This window comes from Cryptomeria japonica, chromosome 7 (genome assembly GCF_030272615.1).
Source record: "Cryptomeria japonica chromosome 7, Sugi_1.0, whole genome shotgun sequence".
NCBI lineage: Eukaryota > Viridiplantae > Streptophyta > Pinopsida > Cupressales > Cupressaceae > Cryptomeria > Cryptomeria japonica.
The window spans coordinates 754,463,889-754,488,011 of NC_081411.1; the positions used below are offsets into that span (position 1 = coordinate 754,463,889).

The window sequence follows — 24,123 nt, forward strand, 5'->3', positions numbered from 1 at the left end:
ATGATTATGGTGTCTTGGGTATCTAGGTACATGTTTTGCATTGACATGATATAGTCATGTTTTTGGTGATTTGGTTTGATGTTAGGAGGTTGTTCTTATCTCCTAGATTCTTATTTGGTTCCTTGACTATGGTACTTGGTTGTCGACATGTTTGGCAAATCAGATCGGATGTTGATTTGGTGTTTGAGTCATGTGGTCTACAGGATTATTCTCTATGATATCTCAATTTGCAGTTTACTAATGTGATGATGAGTTTGCATGTTTCATTGATTAGATCTTCAAGTTATGTGGGTTGTGGATTAGCTACTCATTCACCTGCAGTGGGATGACTCAATGTGCACTGTCTATATCCACGTGATTGATTCATTGTGGTGCATACTTGTTAGTTGGCCTTATCTGTGGTCATTTGTGCATTGGTATGTTTGCTTTGGGATGAAAGGATGGATGATGTTTTTAGTACCTGGATAGTTGGATTTGGGACTTGTATCATGTGGTTTATCACGATGTCATGATAGCTTGGTTATTCATTGGCTAAACTTTCAGTGGGAGCTTTTGACGGTGATGTATTGGCGGTGTAGGATTGATTCCTGATTGGTGGTTTTATGTATCTTCTTGGATTGGAGTTCATGGTTACACTTGATGGTATTGACTTTTCAAGTGTATGTGTGTAGACCTGGTTGTTCTTCATATAGGAGATGGTTATCACGATGCCATGTGTGACTCGGTATCACGGTTCAGTGGGAGTTGTTGGCAGTGATGTGTATTCACCATTGGATGGTGGATGATCTTCTTAGTGTGCAAATGTTGGAGGAGCTCTTGATCATTTTGTTGCAGAGGTTCTTTCACATTTGCAAGTACACTAGTAGGAGATGGTGATCTTCATGTTATTTGAGGATGTGAACATCTTTTAGGGCTCATGGAGTCCTTGGTTGAGGTGTGGTTTTACGTTTTCATTTGACATATTATCCTTATTTGATAGGATGGTTGTTACTATGTCATGGTACACTCTTGATGTGCATTTAGAGTTATGGCATGTTGCAGTTATTTGATATTTTCATATGGAGAATGTTATCTCCTTGGAGGAGATGGTTAAATCATGTTGTCATGTTTATGTTTCTGATTCAGCTATTGGAGCTTTGACATTGGTCTTGGTGGTTCTCTTTGTATTGAGTGTATGATCATTTTCTTGATACTTCATGATGGTGCTATGTTCCATTTGGAGTTTGGCATGGATTGACTGGTTACAGGTGCTCATGGATACTTGGAGATGTAGATGATGCTAGTATTCTCTTGTGATTAGAGATATGTGTTTGGACGGTTGGTTGTTTCAGCAAGAAGTATGAAGAGCGTTCACCTGGTATAGACTTGAGAGGAGATTGTTATTAGTGTGAGTCATGATGACTTGGATCATTTGATGAACATTCTCATTCACCACTCTTGGTCTACTCGGCAGTTTACTACTTGAGAGGTATTGCCCATTGTTTCCTTTCAGGTGCATTATGTTTATGCTTATCTTTCATAGATATGGATTTTGAGCTATGGAGATGTTTAGTTCTAAAGGGTTCATTTGAGAGATGTATAGCATTGGTTATCTCCTTGTGCATATGGTTTGATATTATGATATCACTTTGAGGATGTTAGGAGATTGTTTAGTGGGTTGATTTCCTTCATTGGGAATGGTTATCATGAGTCTGATCTTCTTGGTTATGAGAGGCTTACATCCATGTGAATTACATGATACTTATGTTTGTTTGATCTAAGAGATTGAACAGGGTTTTTGGGTGTTGTTTGGCTTCTCTTTTGGGGTGTTTTGGAGAGGATCATACTTGACACAACATTGCTTATTTGAAGTGTTGGTAGAAGGACAGGTTATGGTTTACAGGTTGTCTCTCTTCATTCTATGTACTCTCTCTTGTTTGGGAGGATGGTGACATGTTGTGAGAGTATGCAGCTATGTGAGTTGTGTGTGTGGATCATTGTGATTGTTCTTGGTACTACATGTTTGATTTTCTTATCACCTTAATATGAGCAGCTATTGGTAGACTTGATATGATTTGTGCTTCATTTCAGATTTGGTATTACCCATGCAATGGGAGTTCCTAGATATGTATGTACTTCATTGACAGGTTTTGGTATAGGGAGCTTGATTATGGTTTATAGGTTGATATGAGATTGGCACGAGTTTACTAATGTTCTTTATACCTAGTAGGTATGGATGGTTAGATGTATTGGCATGTGTTGTGGATGTCATTTCCGAACATGTGGGTTTTTACTTTATGATAGTAGCTTAGAGCCTTTGTTATCACATTGAATTTTATGCTTGTGTTCATGGATTGGTGCATCTTCGCCTTGGCTTGTTTCGTTTTTTCCATAGGTGGCATGTTGGAGGATGAGAGGAGTTCTTGCTTAAGATGGTGGTCACTTGGTTTTATTACAAGTATCTTGTTGGAGATTCATGTGGTTGCATGTATTGGCTATGATGATGTATTTCATTGATTGACCCTCAAGCAATGTATACAACAAGTGGGAGAATGTTGGGAAAATAGATGTACACCTTGCATAATAATGTTGTAATTGTAATATTTTATTTATTATGTGGTTTCTCATGGACATGTAATGTATTATTTATTTATTTGATGTTGTACATGGACGTGTAACATGTAGAGATTCATTGCTTCAAACTGCTCTCTCTCTCTCTCTCTCTCTCTCTCTCTCTCTCTCTCTCTCTCTCTCTCTCTCTCTCTCTCTCTCTCTCTCTCGCGTGCTGCAGAGGCGCTGCTACTTGGTGGAAGGACGCTACTGAAGATCACTTGACAATTAATGCTTTTGACTCTGTCTCGATTGAATCCTCTCGAGATGAGGTGCCCCTTACTGCTGATGATGCCTTTGCTGAGGTTACTACTGTTGTAGACTCTTCTATCCCCTTGGCTCCTACATCTGTTGCTCCCGATCCTCAGCTTCGCTCTTCTCTTGGCAATTATGTTCTTCTTCAACGGCAGTCTGTTGTTGTTCTGCAGCAACAGTCTACTAGTGTTTTGTCGCAGCAATCTGGCAGTGACTCTACGAGGTCTCTCCCGCCTGATTTGTCTTTGAATATTCCTAATGATAGTGTTGCCTGGATGGTGGAAGGGAAAATCTAGCCCCCTTCCCCAACCCTCCCTTCATCAAATTGTGGATTCTCCCCACTCTTGAGTTGGGTTGAGTTGTTGATGGTTTGACAAGTGGTTTGTTTGGCCTTTCTAACTTTGTTTGTTTGGGGTCTACACCGTTTGTTTGGCCTTTCTAACTTTGTTTGTTTGGGGTCTATACCCCTACTTCGTCTGTTTAATTCTGATAGCCTGTTGGCTTTGTAAAGGGTCAGCGCCCTAGTTAACGCTGGTTTATTTATCAAAAACATGTAGAGATTCATTGGGAATATTCTCGAAACCATTTGATGAGTTGTATTGTAACATTGGGATTATTATATTGTATTTATTTAATATTGGGGGAAGATATGTAAAAAGAGAAAACTTAGTACCCAATATCAAATGTAGGGTCAAAGGGTAGTTAGCACATGGTTTTGTGGCACATGGATTTACTTTACTACTAGTAGTTTTTGTGTTAACTTGGGTCTATATAAGCAAGCACATGTTTAATGGTTTATGTTGGGCTAGTGGTTTTGTGTTGTCATTGTTTTTGAGTGCTTTGGAGGATTGCATTTGTGAAGCATGACATGGAATGTGTGAATTCATACTTAGACACATGGGAATGCATTTGAGGGCTTGATGATTCAGAGGTATTCATTGTAACTCTATGTTGCTTTATGGTTGAATAATATAATGGAATATGGATGTTTTTGGAAGTTGGATTTTCCCTCATGAGGCTTTTCCCAAGATATATCTTGTGTTATCTTGTTGCTTGTCTATTTTGATCTTTGCATTATAGTAATTTTGTAAGCTTGTATGCATGTTTTTCTCTCATGGGTTATGTAAGAAATTGATTATTTGAATGTGTTTAAAGCATTATTTTCTAACATCAAGACCTAGCAATCATAAACCTTAAGATGATTTATGTCCCTTCAGGACAAAAGCAAGCCCTTAATTCCATATAAATTAGTGTCAACCTTTTGATATTAGTGTCATCTTACCCAACACATCTTGGGGCCTAGAAATTTTCATTTACCCTTCAAAATTCTTACTATAAACCTGTGAGATATTTTCTAGTGATTTCAAGTTGCCATGGATAAGCCAAGGTTAGAGTTTCAAAAGAGGAATCATCATTTAAACAAGAAAAGTTGAGTTCAAACTTATGTACTCTAACATGGGCACTCCTATCTAGGGTAAAATAGCACAAGCCCTAATGTTTATGTCAAGGTGGATGATGGTGATCCATGGATTTGATAATGCAAAAATGAAAATAGGTCCAAAATTAGATTAGGGGTATGAACTCAAAGGCCAAAAAAAATAGTAAAAACATATCAAAATAGTTATGAGTCATATTTATAAAAGAAGAGTGAATGTCACAACACAAGATAAATAAGTATGTATTTCCTATCTATCTAGGTAAGATAAATAACAACATGAGCAACTACAATTATATATTGTACAACAAAGTCAAAGACATTGGATTGTATAGGCATAGCATTATCTTATTTAGTCTATACATAAAAACCAATAAGATGCAAAACTAAGAATTCAGTTGAATAACCATAATGAAAATAATGGATGAATTTCTAAAGTCATATTGGTGCATAATTTAAAAGAAGAAAGAAAACATGTCAACCAAATAATCATAGAGATTTTATTTTGCATGTAAACACCACCTAAATAATTACCTCTAGAAGGCTTTGATTAATAATATTAGTATGATATTATTTGTTTTTTTCTAGATCTGACTTATTTTAGATATAATCATTTATTATTTTATTTATGAACAATTACTAATTAAGAAACTTAGAAATGGAGGAATAAAAAAATACAAAAATGAGTCTGTTAGGTATTAAATCTTGTTGTTGAGTGTAAGGCTCCAACATCAAAAGAGATGAGACCGACAGAGAATGATACCCCTCAGTCCTTAGCTCTTAGCTGAAGAAATGCAGCATAAGACTACATTCCTTTTTTTTAAAAATTAGACACGTTTATTTTTTGTCTATCTAATTTGAAGACTTTAAAAATGGTGATTTTAAATAAGAAAATTGATTTAATGTGTTGCGTTTGAATAAACGATTCTCACATTTCCTCTCAGTGCACCTAAAGGTGCAATTGCTCTTATTAAAAATCTTAACCTCCTAAGTGGCCTCGCAGGGCGTCTCAAGAATTTCATCTATTTTAGAGAATGGACAGAAAATAACAGAACTATACCCACATTTTCGAGTATAGCATTCCTCTAAAAGAATGCCGGATATCCCCACAAAATCAGCAAATAATAAAAATATTGGGAACTGTTCCTCATAAACTAGTTCTTCCAGCTGAAAAGAAATAATGGTTTTTCCAGCTACAAAAAAATAAATTATAATTACCCGGTAACACCTTACCACGTTTCAATCAGAATTCACCCAATGCTGAGTCGCTCATCAAAATGAGGCCAACAAAAACTCAGATAGAATACATATGTTTTGCCTCAGAAACACTCTTTACAAAAAGTCCGTTCTCCTCCTGTCATAAGGTAGCTCCTCCAGACTCGAGTCCACAACTAGTTTTACTCGCAGATAGAAAATTCAAACAAAGGCAAAATTGTGACTTTACATCCTCTAACATGCAGTATGAACAACCCAAAATGCTTGCTACTTTGTGTACTGTGATACTAATGCCAAAAAATTCAAGACGTCCAGACAATGGAAACAACATGTGTGCTTCAGTGATTAAGCTTTATTTGACTTTTGTTCAATCTCTGCTTCAGATTCAACAAAGACTGATGCAACCAATGACATGCCTAAAATAGATAGCCTGGTGAACAGATTGAAAGAGCAAAGGTTTCAAACAAGTGACACCTCAAACCAATAATTCTAAAGCAGAATCTAAACAGGCCTTGTACCGGTATGGCTGATGGCAACAGAAGGGCCCTTAACAAAATATCCACCTTGAGTTCCACTAAGTCCATGCGTTATCCCAGAAGAACCGTTTTGAAGGAAATCAGAACATGGCTGGAATTGTCCCAGATTTTGTTCATTGTTAAACATGGACCGAGATAGCTTAAGTTGTTGAAATTGTTGAGCAGTTAGGTTGTGTGCTTGCCGGGGGAAAGAGAAGACTAACTGATCAAGTGGTACTTGCTGCACGTCCCCATTGAAAGGATTTGAAATACTTGGGACAAATTGACCAGTGGCCATCTTTAGTCGTTGTACTTCATCCTTTAATGCCTCATTCAAAGCTGTGCACCAACAAAAACATTTCGCTTCAATCACTTGGAAAATTTAACCATAAGAATGCTTGTTACAAAATATATCATCTTGTTCGTCTATATTTACCATGCCCAAATATCTTATGGTTCAGATTTCTCTAAATTAAAATGATCTCAGAAATCTCTACATGCAAATAATCTCCTAACCCAGATATTATCAAACCAACAAATACGACAGAAAGTAATTCTACAAATAGTAAGTCACACAAAATATACATCTAAGTGTATATATAATATTATTCTATACAAAAATAATGCTCACACAGTAGCTCTTCTGGATGCTTTGATTTGTAACTGGCTCAAGTAGTGTCAATAAGATTCAGAAGTACATAAAGAAGCCAAATTCAAATTTGAATATCCAGCACATCTACATTTAAGCTATAGATATCCAGCACTTGGGTTAAAAATAAGATATTGAACAGCATTATTCTCAGCTAAATTCAAAAAAGATATTTCAATAAACACAGAGAGAGTCACACCTGAATTACTACGGGTTTCTGAAGTAATGAATAACCATATAGTTTCGATATATAAATGTTTCATCCCAATATAATTAACCTAAACTGAATGGAAAAGTTAGTCTGTTCTTTAAACAAATTTTAATCTTTCCTCCCATTTGCACTGTTAGTTGTGAGCCTATGATATAAGAAAGAAATGTTTAAAGCTTGTATCTGTTGTGACATTTTCACACATCGTCCCATTGTAAATGGGGAGCCTTACTTTTTTGCTTTCTAGAGTAGTTGTCTTAGTTTATTTTCCTAGCTTAGCAATACTTTTGGAGCTTTTAACCTCTTACTTGAGAGGATGCAATGCAATTTCTAGATCGAGTCCAAGTATGAATTCCATGATGAAGGTCAGGAGTAATTGAATAATCCTCAAGCAAATATGTATTTCAATGTATAATGATAACTGAAAGATAAGGGATGTGTAAAAAAGCGAAACTTGGAATATCAGTTGCTTCACGAGAGGGAGTCCGCCTCCCCATCCTTCCATCCTTCCTTCCTTTCTTCATCACCCCTTAACTATTCCATTCACCTCCATATACCCTTCACCTTCACCTTCACCTTCACCTTCACCTACCTTCACCTTAACCTATCCCTTATACCTCCCTTATCTTTCATCACCTTCACCCTAAACATACCTTTCCACCTCACCTACCTAGCCCTCCATCCCTTCCTAACCCACTTCACCTACATAACCTCCATCCCATCCCTTAACCTTTTTACCTCCCATCCCTCACTACCTTATACCTTCCGACTTTCATCCTACATTCTAACCTACTCCTACCACTACCTACATCTCATCCTAACAAACCCTTACACCCCCACCCAAAACCCCCCACAAACATATCCTAGATTTAATTCACTACCCCTACCACTATCTCCTTACCCACCTAACCATTCTCATTTCCCACCTTTATTCCCTAATTACCTTTTTCTTAACCTACATCCTATCAAAAACCACCTTATATTTAGCCTAACCCTACCCTCCCTCCATTTCCCAACTCCCCACATTCCCTAACTCCTTACCACTACCTACTTACCTACCCTCTACCCCCGGCACTTTCCTACCTTCCTTCCTTCCTTCCTCCCTTCCTCTTCACTGCGGCATGTACACTCCAATATCCTTCATCCCTCGCCTACCAAAACAAATTTGGGAGGAAAGAGTGTATTTTTTGCACATCTGGGAAAGTTGAAACCGAAAAACACTTCATTTTAGAGTGCGATGCCTTCAAAGATGTTAGGGACGAGTATAATAAGTTATTGACTGAGGGATCTTGGTATGATTTTTTCAGCGAAGATTTTGTCGAAAGGTTGGGGCCACTTGTCAGCATTTTACACAGAAAGCGGGCAGATTTGCAGAAATCGATTAGATCTGATGTGCTGTCCCATATACAATGTTAAATCTCATGAACATTAAAATAAATTTCTTTCTTTCTTTCTATACTCCCCACCGACCAACCTCCCTTCCTCTATACCGCGGCACATCTCCCTTACTCCACATCCCTCCCAAGTCTTCCACGCAGCATGTGCTCCTTCAAACCTAAAGCATGTAGCTGTTGTCAATGCCAGCTAGGATGGAGGGCCCACACCTTAACAAAGAAATATTTTGTTTAAAAAAAAATAAAGTTGGTCATACTTTATTCAAAGCACCAGATAAAGCATAAAGAAAAGTTAGCACCAGCAAGGATAAGAGGGGCCCACTAAGAAGTAGTATTTCATTTAAAAAGGTGATAGGTGAAATATAAAGTAATAAAATAAAACAAATTCATTTCAAAATAAAGTGGGCCCTCATTATTAAGAATCGGTGCAAAGGAAGTTTGAAAGTAAATTTAAAAAATAAAAACAAACATAAATTTAAAAAATAAAAACAAACATTTCAAAAAGCAAGTCGGCGTACAAGGTAAAGAGGCACAACTCCTCACATCAACGCATATATAAGATAAGTCTTCTACCTTAGTAAAGGCATCATTCAAATAATCAGCAAATTCATTTCAAAGCAATTTAAGGAGCAGATCAAACAGAAGAGGTTGGTGATTATGACATGGAAAGCAAAAGGAGTAAAAACACTGTAATTAGCAGTTGATTTCTTCAACAGTTAGAAGCAATTACCAGCATTCATTGAAAGTTATAAGCAATCTGAAATTGAAATTTGACAGGTGCAGATTGGGAAAAAATTGAGTACAAAATTGTGTGAGGAAAATATACATTCAGATTTAACTAGATTTCACCATTAACTCCAGACCTGTAGCTTTCATTCTAAGTTCAATTTTCCAGATCTGAAACCATCCACATTTCCGAACCTAAAGTCTTATTTTCAGATTTGAGAATTACGAAGTGTTAAATATTAATAATTATGATTGCATTTTGATTTAAAATGTATTTGTTTTTCAGGTTTTGATATGAGGAAAGACAACATCAAGATGTTCGGGGACTCAATATTGTAAAAGGATCTAAGTCAAATTTCAGGTGATAAAAGAACTTCACAATGTAAGGGAGATCGACAGGTTCAAGAAAAAAACGCGAAGCGGATTGCTACATAGAGAGGAGAATTTCAATCATATCAAGAGGTTGAAAGCTTTCATTACCTCTCAAAGTAAAAGGGGTATCGAGATTCAAGACTAAGAGGAAGTCAACATATGCCCCTTGCACCTTCATGACTTTAAGCATTGAGACATTCAAGGGATGGAGATAATTTCAGAAGAAGCTGAGGTGGCATCCTATCCATATTCAAGCCAATGAAGTTGCTTCCACATCAGCAAGTCTAAGTTCAATAAACTTGATTCATCTCATGGTGGAACAAGTGACACATGTCATTTCATTAGATATTATTTTATGTACCTATCCTCACATTCAATATTGAACCTAAGTGTAGTTTTCTCATTGGCTAAGAAGAGTTTGTTCTAACAAACCCTAATCTTGGCCATTGATATGGATTTAATTCAAGCCATTCATTTGTAAACGGAGCACTATAAAGGCTTCTCTCTCTTTCATTTGTAAAGGTTAATAATTTAAGAATAGTTAATAGTTCAACAATAGTGAATAGTTGATAGATATTAGATAGCAAGCAGTTAGAATAGAGTAGGAGGAGAAGAAATTGTTGTTAAGGCTTGTAAATGGATATACTCTTTTCATTGAAGATATGGTGAAATGTGTTATTTCAGCAAGTTACATGGTTTCTACTTATCATATGTTTTCATGTTGATTAGATGAATAAAAGGAATTGTGAATGATTAATGATGAAATTCATATATCCATACCACTAGTGATTTGCTGATTGTAAGTTTGCCTTGTGTGGTCAACTGGAATTCTTAATGAGTTTTACTTCAATTGCTATTCACACTTTGATATGCATTGCCTCAATGGTGTCTTTGTTGTTGATAGTGATTTGAACATCATGTGCCTACCTTAGGAGATCCCATTAACTTTGTAGAGTTGTTTGTTGATGGCAAAGCGAAGCTTAGTTGAAGCTCACCTAATTGTTCATTGTCTCTTGCATTCTTAGAATTAGATTAAACTCCCTAAACCATCTCTTTTGCTCTTTTATTTTCCAAGCAAGAAGTTAGAATCTAAGTTCCAGCTACATCCAAAACATTCAAGTATTCAACGTAAGTCCCCTTGGATTACAATATAGGTTTATCGTGAATGCCTACCCAACCCAAGGAATTTGATGGTCAAGATTATGTTGCATTCCCTATGAAGGTAAGCATTCTCATGGGGAAACATCCTGTTGTGACGTTTTCACACATCGCCCCATTCCAAATGGGGACCCCCTACTTTTTAGGCCCTCCCGGTCTTTTGGCTTGCGTTTTTGGGGTCTTTTCGCAGCAGTCTCGTCAGTCTCCCTACTTTGCAAGTGTTCGAGGGTCATTTGGGTTTAATTTGCTTTTCGTTTGAGCGAGTTTGGTGAAATCAAGGGCCTGTTTTGTCCTTTTTGGGGGTTTTTTTGCCTTTTGTCCTAGATTTGAGGGGTTTTTGTTAGGGTTTTGGAAAACTGAACATACGACTCGAATTAGAACCCTTCTAGGAACCTCCCAGTAAAATTTGGGCCAGAACATAGCAACTTTCTATTTTTAGAAAGTTCCTATTTTTTAGGGATTTTATTGAGTCCCAGAATGTCGTCATTTTGCCAAAAATCAAACTTACTATTTTTAGTAAGTGCTTTTCTGACCTATTTTGCCCAAACCTTGACATTTTGAAACACTTACTATTTGGGAAAATCTATTTTTGGCAAGATCTTCACAGGAAAACACTGAAAGCTGAATATCTCTGAAGGCGCTGAAGACTAAACGTTCCTGAAGACCATTTCTAAATCCGGAAGAGTCAGAAGGCAGACAAGTTGGATCAAAAAATGGTTAAGTTAGGAGCTCATATTCCAGAAGAGGAAAGCATGCAAAATCATTCAATTCCAGAAATTCACATCAATCCACCAATGTCATCCTGATATGAAAATGGCCTGAAATTTGACTAAGTCTGAAAACTTGAAAGATCTTCCAAAATCCAGAATTTGCATTATGATTCCTATGGACCTGAAACCACTCTCAAACATCCTGACAATATATATGAAATATAACTTAAAGTATAAGAACTTATACTTAAATGTTATATTTCATATATATATATATATATATATATATATATATCCTGACGAAGAGCCTAGAACTTGTGAAAAGCATCAAAATCCTCCATGCATGAAGAATTCCACCCAAGGAAATGATTGGGTGCCAAAATGAGGGTCTCAAGGATTCACAAAAAATTACATGAATCCTTCACATAGTGAAAATTCTGCCCAGATGTGGATTTGGACGCCAGAATGGGGGAGGCAAGGATAAGCGGACAAATTTCATGAATCCTTGGCCCATGAGAAAATCCGCCCAGATGTGGACTTGAGCGCCAAAATGGAGGAGGCAAGGATAAGCAGACAAATTCCATGAATCCATGGCATAGTGAAAATTCCGCCCAAGGATGCAGTTGGGCGCCAAAATGGGTCAGGCAAGGATAGATGGACAAATTCCATGAATCCATGGCATGGTGAAAATTCCGCCCAAGGATGCAGTTGGGCGCCAAAATGGGTTAGGCAAGGATAGATGGACAAATTCCATGAATCCATGGCATAGTGAAAATTCCGCCCAAGGATGCAGATGGACGCCAAAGTGGCATGCCCAAGGAGAGAAGGACAATTCCATGAATCCTTCCTCCAGTGAAAATTCCGCCCAAGGACGCAGTTGGGCGCCAAAATGGACATTCCATGGAATGTGTAAAAAAATGAAAATTCCAAGGCATGGTGAATTCAACGCTCAAGCTAAAAAGTTGAAATTTTGCGTAAGGCATGGAATCCAAGGGGTCAAGGTGGAATAGAAAGTAAAATTCCCCTCGGGCAAATTTTTGAATTTGCTATATTTAGACACTGAATCTCGCCGGAATGAGGAAATTGTTATAGATTTGGAATCGTGGCAAAATTCTCCATCCAATGAACCTAGCTCCTAAAATTTAGGAGGATCCCTAAAAAATAGGGATGTTGAAAAGAAGACATGGACAATTCACAAAACAATGAATTCCTTCCTCAAGAGGAATTTCCGCCCCAGCCTTGTGGAGGGCGCCAGAATGAAGAGTGCATGGAGAAACAGGCAAATTGCAAGAGTCCTTAACCAAGGCATTTCAGCACCCAAGTGAGAGAAGGAGCGCCGAATAGAGGGATGCAAGGAATCCATGGAATTGAAAGAATTCCCCACCAAGTGTAAAATGTCGCCTAGGAAAACAGGAATGCGCTAGAATGATCTTCTCATGGACAATGCACAAAGAGATAAATTCCTTCATCGGAGAAGAATTGCACCCAAGAAGAAGAAATTCCAAGAAAGGTGAAAATTTGACTAAGTGTTTGAAATTTCTTCCTTCAGGACATAGTTCTTGGAAATCATGAAAATTGGCTAAGGTATGAAGAATTTCCTTCCTCAGGGTAAGGAACAAATTTCTTTCCAAAGGAGAATTCCTCCACAACAAGAAATCACATCGGATGAATTGAAGATAAAATTTCTAAGGCAAGGAAGGAATCAGCGATGAACTAAACAAGAAATTCCCCCCCAAGGAAAAATTTGAAAAATCCATTCGCGGGCATCGAATCACATCCAAATTTCAAAAGTTTTACAGATTTGGATTCGTAGGAAAATTCTCTTCCTCCTGGACTTGAAACCCTAATTTCTGCAAAATTCCTAAAAAAATAGGAGATATTGAAAAATCATTGAAAATCTTTTCCAGAGCAAGGCAAGTTCAAAAACTTCAAGAAAATACTTCTAGAGTCAGAGATTCTCCCTCTTGAAGTTTTTTTTGTATCCAGGGTTTTTTCCACCAAGTGGCAGTCAAGTCAACAGACGTTGAATTAATGAAGCATCTCTTTGCATGCAGCCGTCACATTTATGACATTATGGCAAATTCCTTCTGCATACGGTCGTCACGTTCAGGAGATGATGGTGCATTTATGGCATCATGGGCAATTTTTGCATGAGGGCACATTCATTGCATAGTGGCCACTTTTTGAATGTAATGGTTAATTAATGCTTTATGGGCGCCATTTCTAGCAGGATTGTAATTAATTGTATATGGGCATGATGGGTTGTTAATTACCGATTACCACCTTGTTGCACCTTGAGTGGGAATCTTTTGGGGTGAACCCTAATTAGGGTTTGCATGGCCTGAGGCCTATATAAAGGGGTGACCCCCTCATTTGTAAAGGAGGGAGCTTTGTATGAAATTGTTGCGATAGGTTTTGAGATAATAACAGTGAAACATTGTTCTTTGATGGTGTCCGCTTAAGTTATTTTTTCAAGACGTGCATGGTTTCACCTTCCTCACTTAGATAAGAAATAGTAAAGCGCTTTGATTTCAATGGAGAATGTAATGGTGTCTGATGAATTTCCATAGTTCATACTTTTTGCATCTTGCTGATTGTAATTTGTAGTGTAAAGTTAGTCTGAGCCCCCTAAATTTGTGCTAAGTTCGATTGTGGATAGTCGTTTGGACTGCGTCGTTTTTTGGGTATTCAAATGTACTTTCTCGATTTGAAATTCCTCTAGCATCCCCAGAAGATTGCACCGGTTCTTGCGGAGTTGTAGTTAAGCTTGGCGAAGCAGAGCTTGGTTTATTTGGAATTTGTCCACCAAAGCACTATTCATTGTTATCACTGCCCTTAGGAGTAGATTTAGATCCTTCTAAACCCTTTCCCTTTTACTTTCAGTTTGTTTTAGTCCGTTTGAAGCAGCAGCATCGCAGAATTGCCATATCCGACGATGGAGTTCCAGCCACAACAAAGAAGTGAAAGAACGATGCAAACGTAAGGCCCCTTGGATTACCAGCAATCACATTAGCCAACTGAGTCACGTCCGTAGCATAAAGGAACCTTGGAGTCGATTGTCTGATCTTCCTGCAATCTTAGCAGACAATCGCACTTTGATCAAGAGAGAGTGAAGTGACCGTTAGGCAACTTTATTTTGTGTTCGACATAGTCATAAAAAACACGTCAAGACATCCTCCGATGGTTATCATGATATGATTTGGATCATCACTATTCCCTTGGACTAAAAATATTATCAACCCAAAACATGAACATTTGTCCTTACCTATATAATATGATAAAATTCAAAAAGTAAATAATAAATGCAAAGCTAAGAACTCCCTCATATAACCTATATAGTATTACCAATGAACGGACAACCCCATAAACACCTTTAGAAAGAAGAATTTGTAAATCATGTGACCTAAAAGGGATTGAAAATATAGCACATCTTCTTTAAGAATTCCCATTATATAATGTATTACGTGTGATTATAAATTTCTTTGAAACCTGTTGTGACCATTTCACACATCGCCCCATTAAAATGGGGACCCCCTCTTTTTGCTCGGTTTTGCCTGTTTCTCTCTCTGCTTTTAGGGTTTTGGGTTAGTGAGTCAGTCGTCTGGATTAGGGTCAAGCCTTAGGGTTTCCGTTTTGATGATTTTTAAGCCAGAGTCCAGTCCAATTTTGAGAGATTGTTGAGCTTCCTCTCATAGGATGCAATTTTGAAGTGGGGTAAATTCGTCAGAGGTTGAGTGGGTTGGTCTAGGATTAGTCGGAATTTTGAATGCAAATCCAAATTTTGCCTAAAAGTGTTAGTGATGGAATTTTGAGATTTTGTTTGAGTGATTTTGACCAAATTTTGAAAATTTTGATAATTGATTCCGGACATTGGGAAAGTCTTATTGTTGCCTTGTCAAGTGATTAAATCTCTAAATTCATGGTATTTTGGCCTAGGGAAGCAAAATCGCTCCTGTCCCTCAGTCAGGGACCAGGGCGAAAGTGATATTTTAGGCATCTTGGTTATTAATTTGTTTCATTTGTCTTGTGCAGGGTCGCCAGGAGATGCGTTTGAACACGAATTGAAACCTTTGAAGATTTTGAGATTTGAAAATGGCGAATTTTTTGGGGTTTTAGGGCAAATCGCTCCTGTCCCTCAGTCAGGGACCAGGGCGAAATGTCTTGTCTGGACCATTCTGACTTCATTTTGATCAAGCTAAAACATCAAGGACGTGATGAAAGATGGAATAAACGTGATGGAACGCCAGGACTTAGTCATTTGCGAAGAAAAGTTGAACGTTTGCCCTCAAGGACAAAGTTCGCTCCTGTCCCTCACTGAAGGACCGGAGCTTGTTTCTCAAAATTTTACTGTCCTTGAAGGATCAAGATGAATTTTGGATTGGAAGAGATAAGGGGAGGCATGTTCTTTCCAGTGAATATAATTTGAGGAAATTTGCAAACATGGAAATGTGCCAAGAGCAAAAATCGCTCCTATCCCTCACTGAAGGACCGAAGCTTAAAATCCAAAATTGCCTTGCCCTTGCAACATTTGAACGATTTCGCGATTTGGGGAGGACAGAAGAGATACATCTTATCAGTTGAATATAACTTGAAAATGTCATCATGAGGAAAATGGACCATAGAAGCAAAATCGCTCCTGTCCCTCTCCCAGGGACCAGGGCGAATTTTAGTGGTAGCTCCCGTCCCTCTCTCAGGGACCAGAGCAAATTTCCTTATAAGGCAAGACTTAGGCAAAGATCAAGTAAGTTTTAACTTTGAGGCAAGCAAAGGAGGCGTAACGAACCCGTTGAAGATAATTTGAAGATTGTAAAACGCCAAGTGAGGCCTATGTTGTCCTAGGCGCTCCTGTCCCTCACCAAGGGACCAGAGCGATTTCTTCCCTAGACAAATTTCTCGCCAAAATGAAACGAATTCCATGTCAAAGGTGAATGAAAGGAAGCATGACAAGTCCGTTGAAGATAGTTTTAAGCATTGGCAAAAAGTGATTGAGCCTACAACTACAAGTTCGCTCCTGTCCCTCAGCCAGGGACCAGGGCGAAATCAAGGTTATCTAACATTTCCCTCCAAGTTTAAGTCACTCCAAGTCAAGGTACAAGGAGGCAATGATGTTTGGAACGCCTCGACGAAGAATGAAGTTGCAAAGACCGCCTAATATGATGAAATCACCTAAGTTCGCTCCTGCCCCTCTCCTAGGGACCAGAGCGAAATCTCTAAGTATGCTTAAATTTTGAATATCAATCCCATTTCATACGTTCAAAAGGGAGTAAGGAACACCATTTTATACTTCGAAGGCAATTGCAAGTCGATATGATGGAGGATTTGCACTATAGACCAAAGTTCGCTCCTGTCCTTCAGTCAAGGACTAGGGCGATATTCATGAAATCAATCTTTTTCTTCCTAGACCACGCCAAGGCAAAGTTTCACAAGATCGAATATGTCTTTGGAAGGATGATGGACAAGGAATCAAACGTCAAAAGGTGATCAATTTGAGCAAAGATGCAAAATCGCTCCTGTCCTTCAGTCAAGGACCAAGGCGATATTCATTAAACTAGTCATTTCCTTCAAAAAACGATAGCAAGGCGAAGTTACACAAGGTTGAAATCGTCATTTGAAAGGTAACAAACAAGGAGTGAATATTTAAAAATCGCAAATTTGAGCTAGGAAATGAAGTTCGCTCCTGTCCCTCAGTCAGGGACTAGAGCGATATGGTTTGTACCCTTACCTCTCTCATGTTTTGGCGCCAATGAAGTTTGAATTATATTAAATGCTAAAAATCGATGAAATTTGAAATATCCAATTAAAATTAGCATTTAAAAAATTGCGCAAAACATTTAATTAATTATTTTTGCCTTTAAAAGATCGAATTAATTAATTACGAAGGCATTTTTAATTAATTATTAATTTTAAATAAAAAATAAATTGGAGCGCTTGGGTTTTATTTTCTATATTTTGTAAAAGTCGACCTCCTCTTTTTATTTAAAATCTATTTATTTGCAAAAGTCGGCCTATGGGGATTGAGGAGGTGAGCGCCTATAAAAGGGGGTGTGATATCTCATTTTAAATCATCATTTTATCATCCTTTCATATGCGATTTGGAAGACAAGGAGAAGTGCGAAATTCCATCCAAGGAGAGTGCGCATTTGGTTTGAAGTGAAGCGAATTTGCCATCAAGACGTTGAAGACCCCTAAGGTTGGCGAAATTACCAAGGAAGGTGTTCGCTTGAGGAAGATCACGTTGAAATCTTCAAAACTCCAATTTTTGTCTAGACAAATCGCCTTATTTTGCATTTTTAGAGTTAGCTCGCAAGAGAGGTATGGCGAGGATCCCTTGTCTTAATTTTGAATTTTGATCATCATAGTTTAAATTTTGAATTTTGAAATTTTGAGATTCCATTAGCTTAATCGTTTTTAGGAAATGATAACTCAAAGACTTATCATGAAGTTTCCTAAATTCAATCTCTAATCTAATCTATGTTTATACATTGCAAAATCTATTACTTATTATGAAATGCTATGTAGGTATTACGATGGCGACCCCGAAGGTGGGAGCATCCACCAGTCGTCCAGCTCTCATGAAGGAAGATCAAAAGAACGAAGAACTGGAGACCAAGATCGTGTCTAAGTGGAGCAACATTGGAGATACCAACTTGGGCAACTTCAGTACGAAGAAGTTTCGAGAGGTCCCCTTATATTGGCAAGCCATCACCTGTCGCCAGGAGGATGATTGAAAGTGGCATCATTAAGGCGGCCGGCTTCCCTCCAGCAGTCCAGTGCCATGAGTTGATGATCGAGTGTGCTCACCATTATGATCCTCAGTCCAGAACGATCGTGTCCAAGGAGGGAGACACTTTTGCTTATCTTTCAGAGGAGGCTATAAGTGAAGCTCTTCACTTACCAGAACATAAAGATATGATTTATAAAAGCTTAGAAGGAGCCAAGTCCATGTACGAAGATGATCCAGATGCTTGCTTAAGCATCATCAATAAGAATTGGTTACTTAAGAGTCGTCCTCACCTGAGCAAGATCCCGAACACACCACATAGGATCGATTTCCAGGAGGAGTACAGAGATTTGATAACAATGCTCAACCGAGTCACAGGAGCCCCTCAAGCCTTCTATTTCGAGAAGTGGATGTTTTACTTCATCCAAGTGATAGTTCAGGGAAAAGGAACAATTCATTGGGCTAGAATGATTAGCCATTGCTTGGACGTACAGTTAAGGAGACTGAAGGCTACCAAGTCATTCCACATGAGTTCATACGTCGTATATGCCTTGATCAGGAGCTTTGAATATGCAGGACTACCTCACAGAGGAGTGATTGGAAGAGGACCCGGTGAGGTCAGAGTTTGTGATTCCTATGTTCATTTGCATCATCCTCCAGGAAGCAACTACAAGTTAGTTAATGATACCTTCACGATGAACATCACCAGGACATTGCAAGGCGGGATTCACAATAGGCTATCACAGGATGCACAAGAGCTAGTAAAGAGGTACGGTGCTTGGTTCATCCAATTTCCGAAATTTACTTATATTAGAGTTCATGGATGTCCTTCACCTCCATACATGTTGCCGAGATATCCGACAGACAGAATAGTGTTACTTGAAGTAACTAGACAGTTGGCAGCTTATGCGAAGGCATTCAGACACAGACATGGAAATGGAGTTCCTCTACCTATCATATTAGGAAATTCAGTTGAGGTATGTCCTAATGCTCTAGCCATGGATGATGCAGAGAAGGAGTTAGCTTTGTATTCATTTTCATCCTTTACCTTGAGAGAGAGCTTTGATCCACATGGATATATAGAAGAGACAGTCGGTAGGAAATATAAGCATGAGTTTCAAATAGAAGATTTTATGATGAATCTCTTAGATGATCTTGAAGTGAAAAGAAAGATGCATTCTAGATTGCCTTTAGATTTCATCAGGAAATGCAAGATTTACAGAGTGGCCGACCAAGCTCAGGACAGTGGCAGGCATCTTCAATCATCTTATGATCGAGAAAGCAAATCAGTGAAGCTAGATTGGAATGAACCCGAGGTTGTGGATCTAGATGCCTTGATGGCTCCAGTCTTGTCTTGTACTCGCAGATGGGTTGATGTGCAGCATCAAAAGTTGAGAGAACAGGGCATAGCTATGACTTTCACCTTGGAGGAGAGACCAGTTGAAGGTGGGGCAAGTGTAAGCGAAGGTAATCCTAATCACAGAAATACAAGTGAAGGCAACCTTCGAAGCGCAAGTGAAGGCAATCTCCATCCTAGAGGCTCGAAGAGGAAAGAAAGACCTGAGAAAAGGGAATCCTCCAAGAAGAAGCAAGAGGCCAACCGAGATCGTTCATCCGGCACATCTTCTCGACAGGAGAAGAGGACATTTGAGATGGAGGAATCCATGGAATCAATGGTACAGAATGATAAAGAAGGACAGGCACCACGAAGGTCACCAGGTGGATCTCTCCAAGATAATGAGTTGCATGAAGATAGGGAAGATAACGAAGTGACATCTCCTCCCAGAAAAGAAGAATTGCCTAAGGAGATTCAGGTTAAAGAAACAAGATCTGCCATCCCAGATTAGTTAAAGGAACGATTAACGAAGGTAATTGTGGTCGAGGATGAGGACAATGTGATTGATTTAGAGAGTCTTGTTGGACATTCCCAGGAAGTGACAGAGAAGAGGAAGGCTACTAAGATGTCCAAGATGATTAGAGATGGGACTGGATCCAGAATATTGCAGATAGCTACACCGGCCGTGGACAAGTATGAAGGTGAGATCCTTGCAGAAGAATATGATGTAGAGACATTTGCGCTTGGTCCACTCACAGCCGAGCAGACACTAGATGATGCCACCGATTCATTTGAGGCATTGAAAGATAAGCTTAGGGAAGAAATGGAGAAAAATAGAAAGCTTGAGAGGGAGGTCGGTGCATGGAGAACATACTTCAGCCATCTCAATCAACCTTTGGGACGTCAGGATCCAGCAGTATCCCCTACACAGGCACTTCCCCTTCAATCAATTGGTGAGGCAAAGAGAGTCAGGAGTTTAGTCCAGCTTATGAGCTCATGGATTGACAAATCCCATACAGTTGCTATTGAATTTGCAACAAGGATGATGCAGACCATTCATAGGGCTATCCAGGTTCTTGAGGTCATCCACAACTTGATGATAACTGTAGCTGCTTTTGCTCATACTAAGGATGTTATCATTCCTGTCTTGCAAGTAATCAGACAAACATCAAGGAAGGTCCTGGCACAGGAAAAGATAATGGATGGAGGACCTCATAGTTTGCTTCAGTGGTCAACCTTACTCCAGATGAAGGAAGTTCTCTTCGAGGACATCAGTACTAGGTGCAATCATGTTGAGGAGGTTATCCACCCGATCCAGGACAGAGTATTTGAGGTACTACGTACCATTCTTGGCAGGAGGATCGAAGTTGAGACAGATGTGGATTTGCAGGAATTGGAGGATAAAGTCAAAGTCATCTTTTGCAAGGATGCTAATGTTATCACAGATGAGCAACGGGACCGGATGTTTGCTACCATGCTCCTGATTGAGAAGACTAAGGAACTTGAACCTGGTTGGGACGCTGCTCTTCTCCAGGCATTTGATCAGGTCATCCACTTGGAAGAAAGAATGAAGAATCTTCCCGAGATTCCCATTGCTAGGATCGAAGGAATCATGTCTAGATTCATTGCATATGCTAAAAAGGAGCATTGGAAAGGGAATAGGATTCTAGATGAGAGGTTGTTATAGATGACATGGCACCTTAATTGTCATTGGTCTATGTCTCCTAGATTTTCATGCCAAATTTAACATTTGGCTATGCATTTAATATTGTGCAATAAAAGGGGGCTATTTGTAATAAACCCTAATTAGGGTTTAGGTGTCATAATCTTGGCCATTGATCTTCTTTCGATCTGGACCGTTCATTGTAATTGAGGATGCTATATATACCCTCATTTCTTTTCATTTTGTAACTAGAACTAGAAAAATTAGAGATTAAGGAGAAATTAGAGAGATTAGAAGCAAGTTGTTTTTGTAGCAAGATTGAGCTTTGAGGGAAGAATTTCAAACAATTGTTGTACATGATGGCTTTGAGATCAATAAAATATTGAAGTTATGGTGTTTTATTGCAATTCTCGTGGTTATCTTCATGGTTGTTCATTTTCTTGAATCATTCTCAATCAAAGTAGTGTGTTAATTCGAAGGACAAAGTGTTGGACTTGATCTTTGGTAGGATTCGTTTTCCAAACCACTAGCTTCTTGCTGATTGTAGGAACGCCTTGCGTGGTCGACTGGAGATATTTGAATCGCTTAAACCTTCAATCGTTGTTGTATCTCGGATATGTACCTTCGTGATAGTGTCCTTGATACTTGATGTATTGAAAAATCATTTGTTACCTTAGAAGATCGCATCAATTTCAATTGAGTTGTTAATTTATGGCAATATTGAAGTTGGTAGAATCTCGCCAAGTCTCGTCTACATGGAGTTATTCTTAGGGTTAGACTAGATTAGATCTCTTGCAAACCCTGCCCTTTGATATTTTTTGAGAGCTTGTTTAGTTTAGAAAATTCTTCGGAAACGTAAGGCCCCTTGATGACACAGCAATCACAACGACCACTGGTGCTTATCCACACGTAGAGACCCTACTTACAAGAACATTGGAGTCACCCTAACTGATCCTTCTTGCGATATCTTCAGCAGTTAGAGACTTTATTCAAGAGAGGATAAGATGCCTTTGGGTATTTTATTCTGTGTATGATTGTGTACAAAATACACGTCAACAAAACCCCAACCTGGTACGTGAATCCCTAAATCGAGACAACCAAACAATGTTAGGAGATTATTTTCTTCAAAATTAAACACTCGCCAAAAAAACTGCTTAAGCAAGTTAAACATGACTTTATGAACAAAGTTTGGGGTGACTGGGTGTTCAAATCTCTCCCTTTTTTGTCCTAACCTAGATTTATGTATAAAACCATTTAAATTTATTTTTTTGCTTGGTACCTCAAGAATTTTTAGTCTGGCCTGAGTCAGGTGAGGCCACAAATGGGGGACCTCATCCCCAGCATGAACACACAACATTAGTGCAGACCCATGATATGCCCAACAAGGATATGGAGCACTAAGTCACTTGGCATGAACGCCAGCAACATCAATTCAAACCCGCAAGTACAGTAGATCAATGAGGGCACAATGCCCACAATCATGATGGCACAGCTAGGGTTTGAACCTTGGTGGCAACATCCATAATGCGATGATTTAACCACCACACTATGCCATGAATGGCAACCATTTAAATTTTATTACTCTTTTATTTTGTTTGGACGAGTAAGGACGATAAGGGGATAGCCAAGCTTGACACTAACAACAATTCCCGAATCAAATTTTGCAGCAATAATTTACACAAAACTGCATTGTCTACACACTCAAATAGGTCTTGCGTACTAATCTGATCTAAATAATTAACACTCGACATCAAAGTAATCTTCTATATGATGCTGACCTAGTAAGTTGGTAGTCCAACTCGAAATGGGCGCGTTCGAAGCTCCCCAGTTAGGTTCAAACCCCTCTGTAGCAATGCATGAATGGTGTCCACCATTTGAAAAGGGTGGATTCGAAGCATGCCCTAAATTTCTAGAAGTAGAGTAGCTAAAAATCAAAATTTTGAAATTAGTCTTCTATAGCTCCACCTTATCACAATAAATGAGGGGTGTAAGGCATCCAAATGCATTGCATATAAGTCTCTTTACCACAAACGGACAAGAAATGCAAGGTCACACACATATGGCACACCTACCATTTTCTTTGCAAAATTTGTCTTACCCAAAATCCTAAAATGTGGTGGCACTCATATGACACCCGATTTAAAAATTTAACATAGAAATGTTGTGTAAAGATCATCAAAAATATGCATCTAAACAATGACAAAACAGTTTTGACACTAGAGCTACATGATAAGCAAGGGCTCTAACTAGAACCATCTCTTATCAAAAACAATCATACCTGTTCACCCAAAACCTTGGCTGAATTTGCCCCGGTTTGTTCCAGTCCAAATTCAGCCAAGATCCATCTTGAGCCTATTGATTCAGCCCGAGTACATTCAAACGCATCGAAGCCAAATCTACAGGTCAAGGGGACCTTGTCCAAATACAGAAAAATCAAAGGTTATCCCGTCTAGGACCCTGTTGATGTGTTTTTTAGGACACCTGGAACACAGAATAAAATACTAAGTATTCTTTCCTCTCGAGCAAAGAAACCTCACATGCTAAAGAATATGATCAAATGAGACAACTCCAAGGTTTACAATGCAAACAATCAACTTTAATTTGTTGGATAGACTCAGTGATGTATGATGTGATATTGTTGGAATCACAAGGGGACTTACGATTGTGAACATTGTTGGAAAGTGGACTCTATACTAACTCACTTGGAAATAAAGACAAGGGAATAAGGGTTGAGAAAACTAATCTAATCCTAAGGACAATGACAATAAAGGATAACGATTTCATAGACGGATTCCATAATCAAGCTTTCCTTCGCCATGCGGAAACAACTACACAAAACTGATGGAATCTCCCAAGGACAACAAAGGATTTTCATATCATGAACATTCATTCAAACACCCAATACTAGTGCAGTTCAAATAAATATCCACAATCGAACTAGTGCTTAATGAGGTTTAGGCTAACTTTGCACTATAGCTTACAATCAACACACCACAAAAAGTATGAACCAAAATTCCATTACATATCACTACACTTCTCCATTATAATCAATTAACTTTATCTAAACTTGAGAAGTAACAAGAAACCATGCAACATGTAGAAATTACACATAGAAATCCACCATGCTTCAATGAAAATCATGTATTAACTCCAACAAGTTTTAGCAACAATTTTGAG

General features: G+C 38.5%; 1 protein-coding gene across 2 annotated transcripts in view; it reads right to left on the reverse strand.

Moving 5' to 3' along the window:
* Window positions 1-5,155: 5,155 nt before the first annotated feature.
* Window positions 5,156-24,123, reverse strand: part of LOC131076408 (transcription factor RF2b) — a 76,620-nt gene continuing 57,652 nt past the window's right edge. For both annotated transcript variants that reach the window (XM_058013573.2, XM_058013574.2), the window contains one exon: window positions 5,156-6,348. In XM_058013573.2, coding sequence (XP_057869556.2) covers window positions 5,996-6,348 — 353 coding nt within the window. In that variant the 3' untranslated portion in view covers window positions 5,156-5,995. The remainder of the gene's footprint in view (window positions 6,349-24,123) is intronic.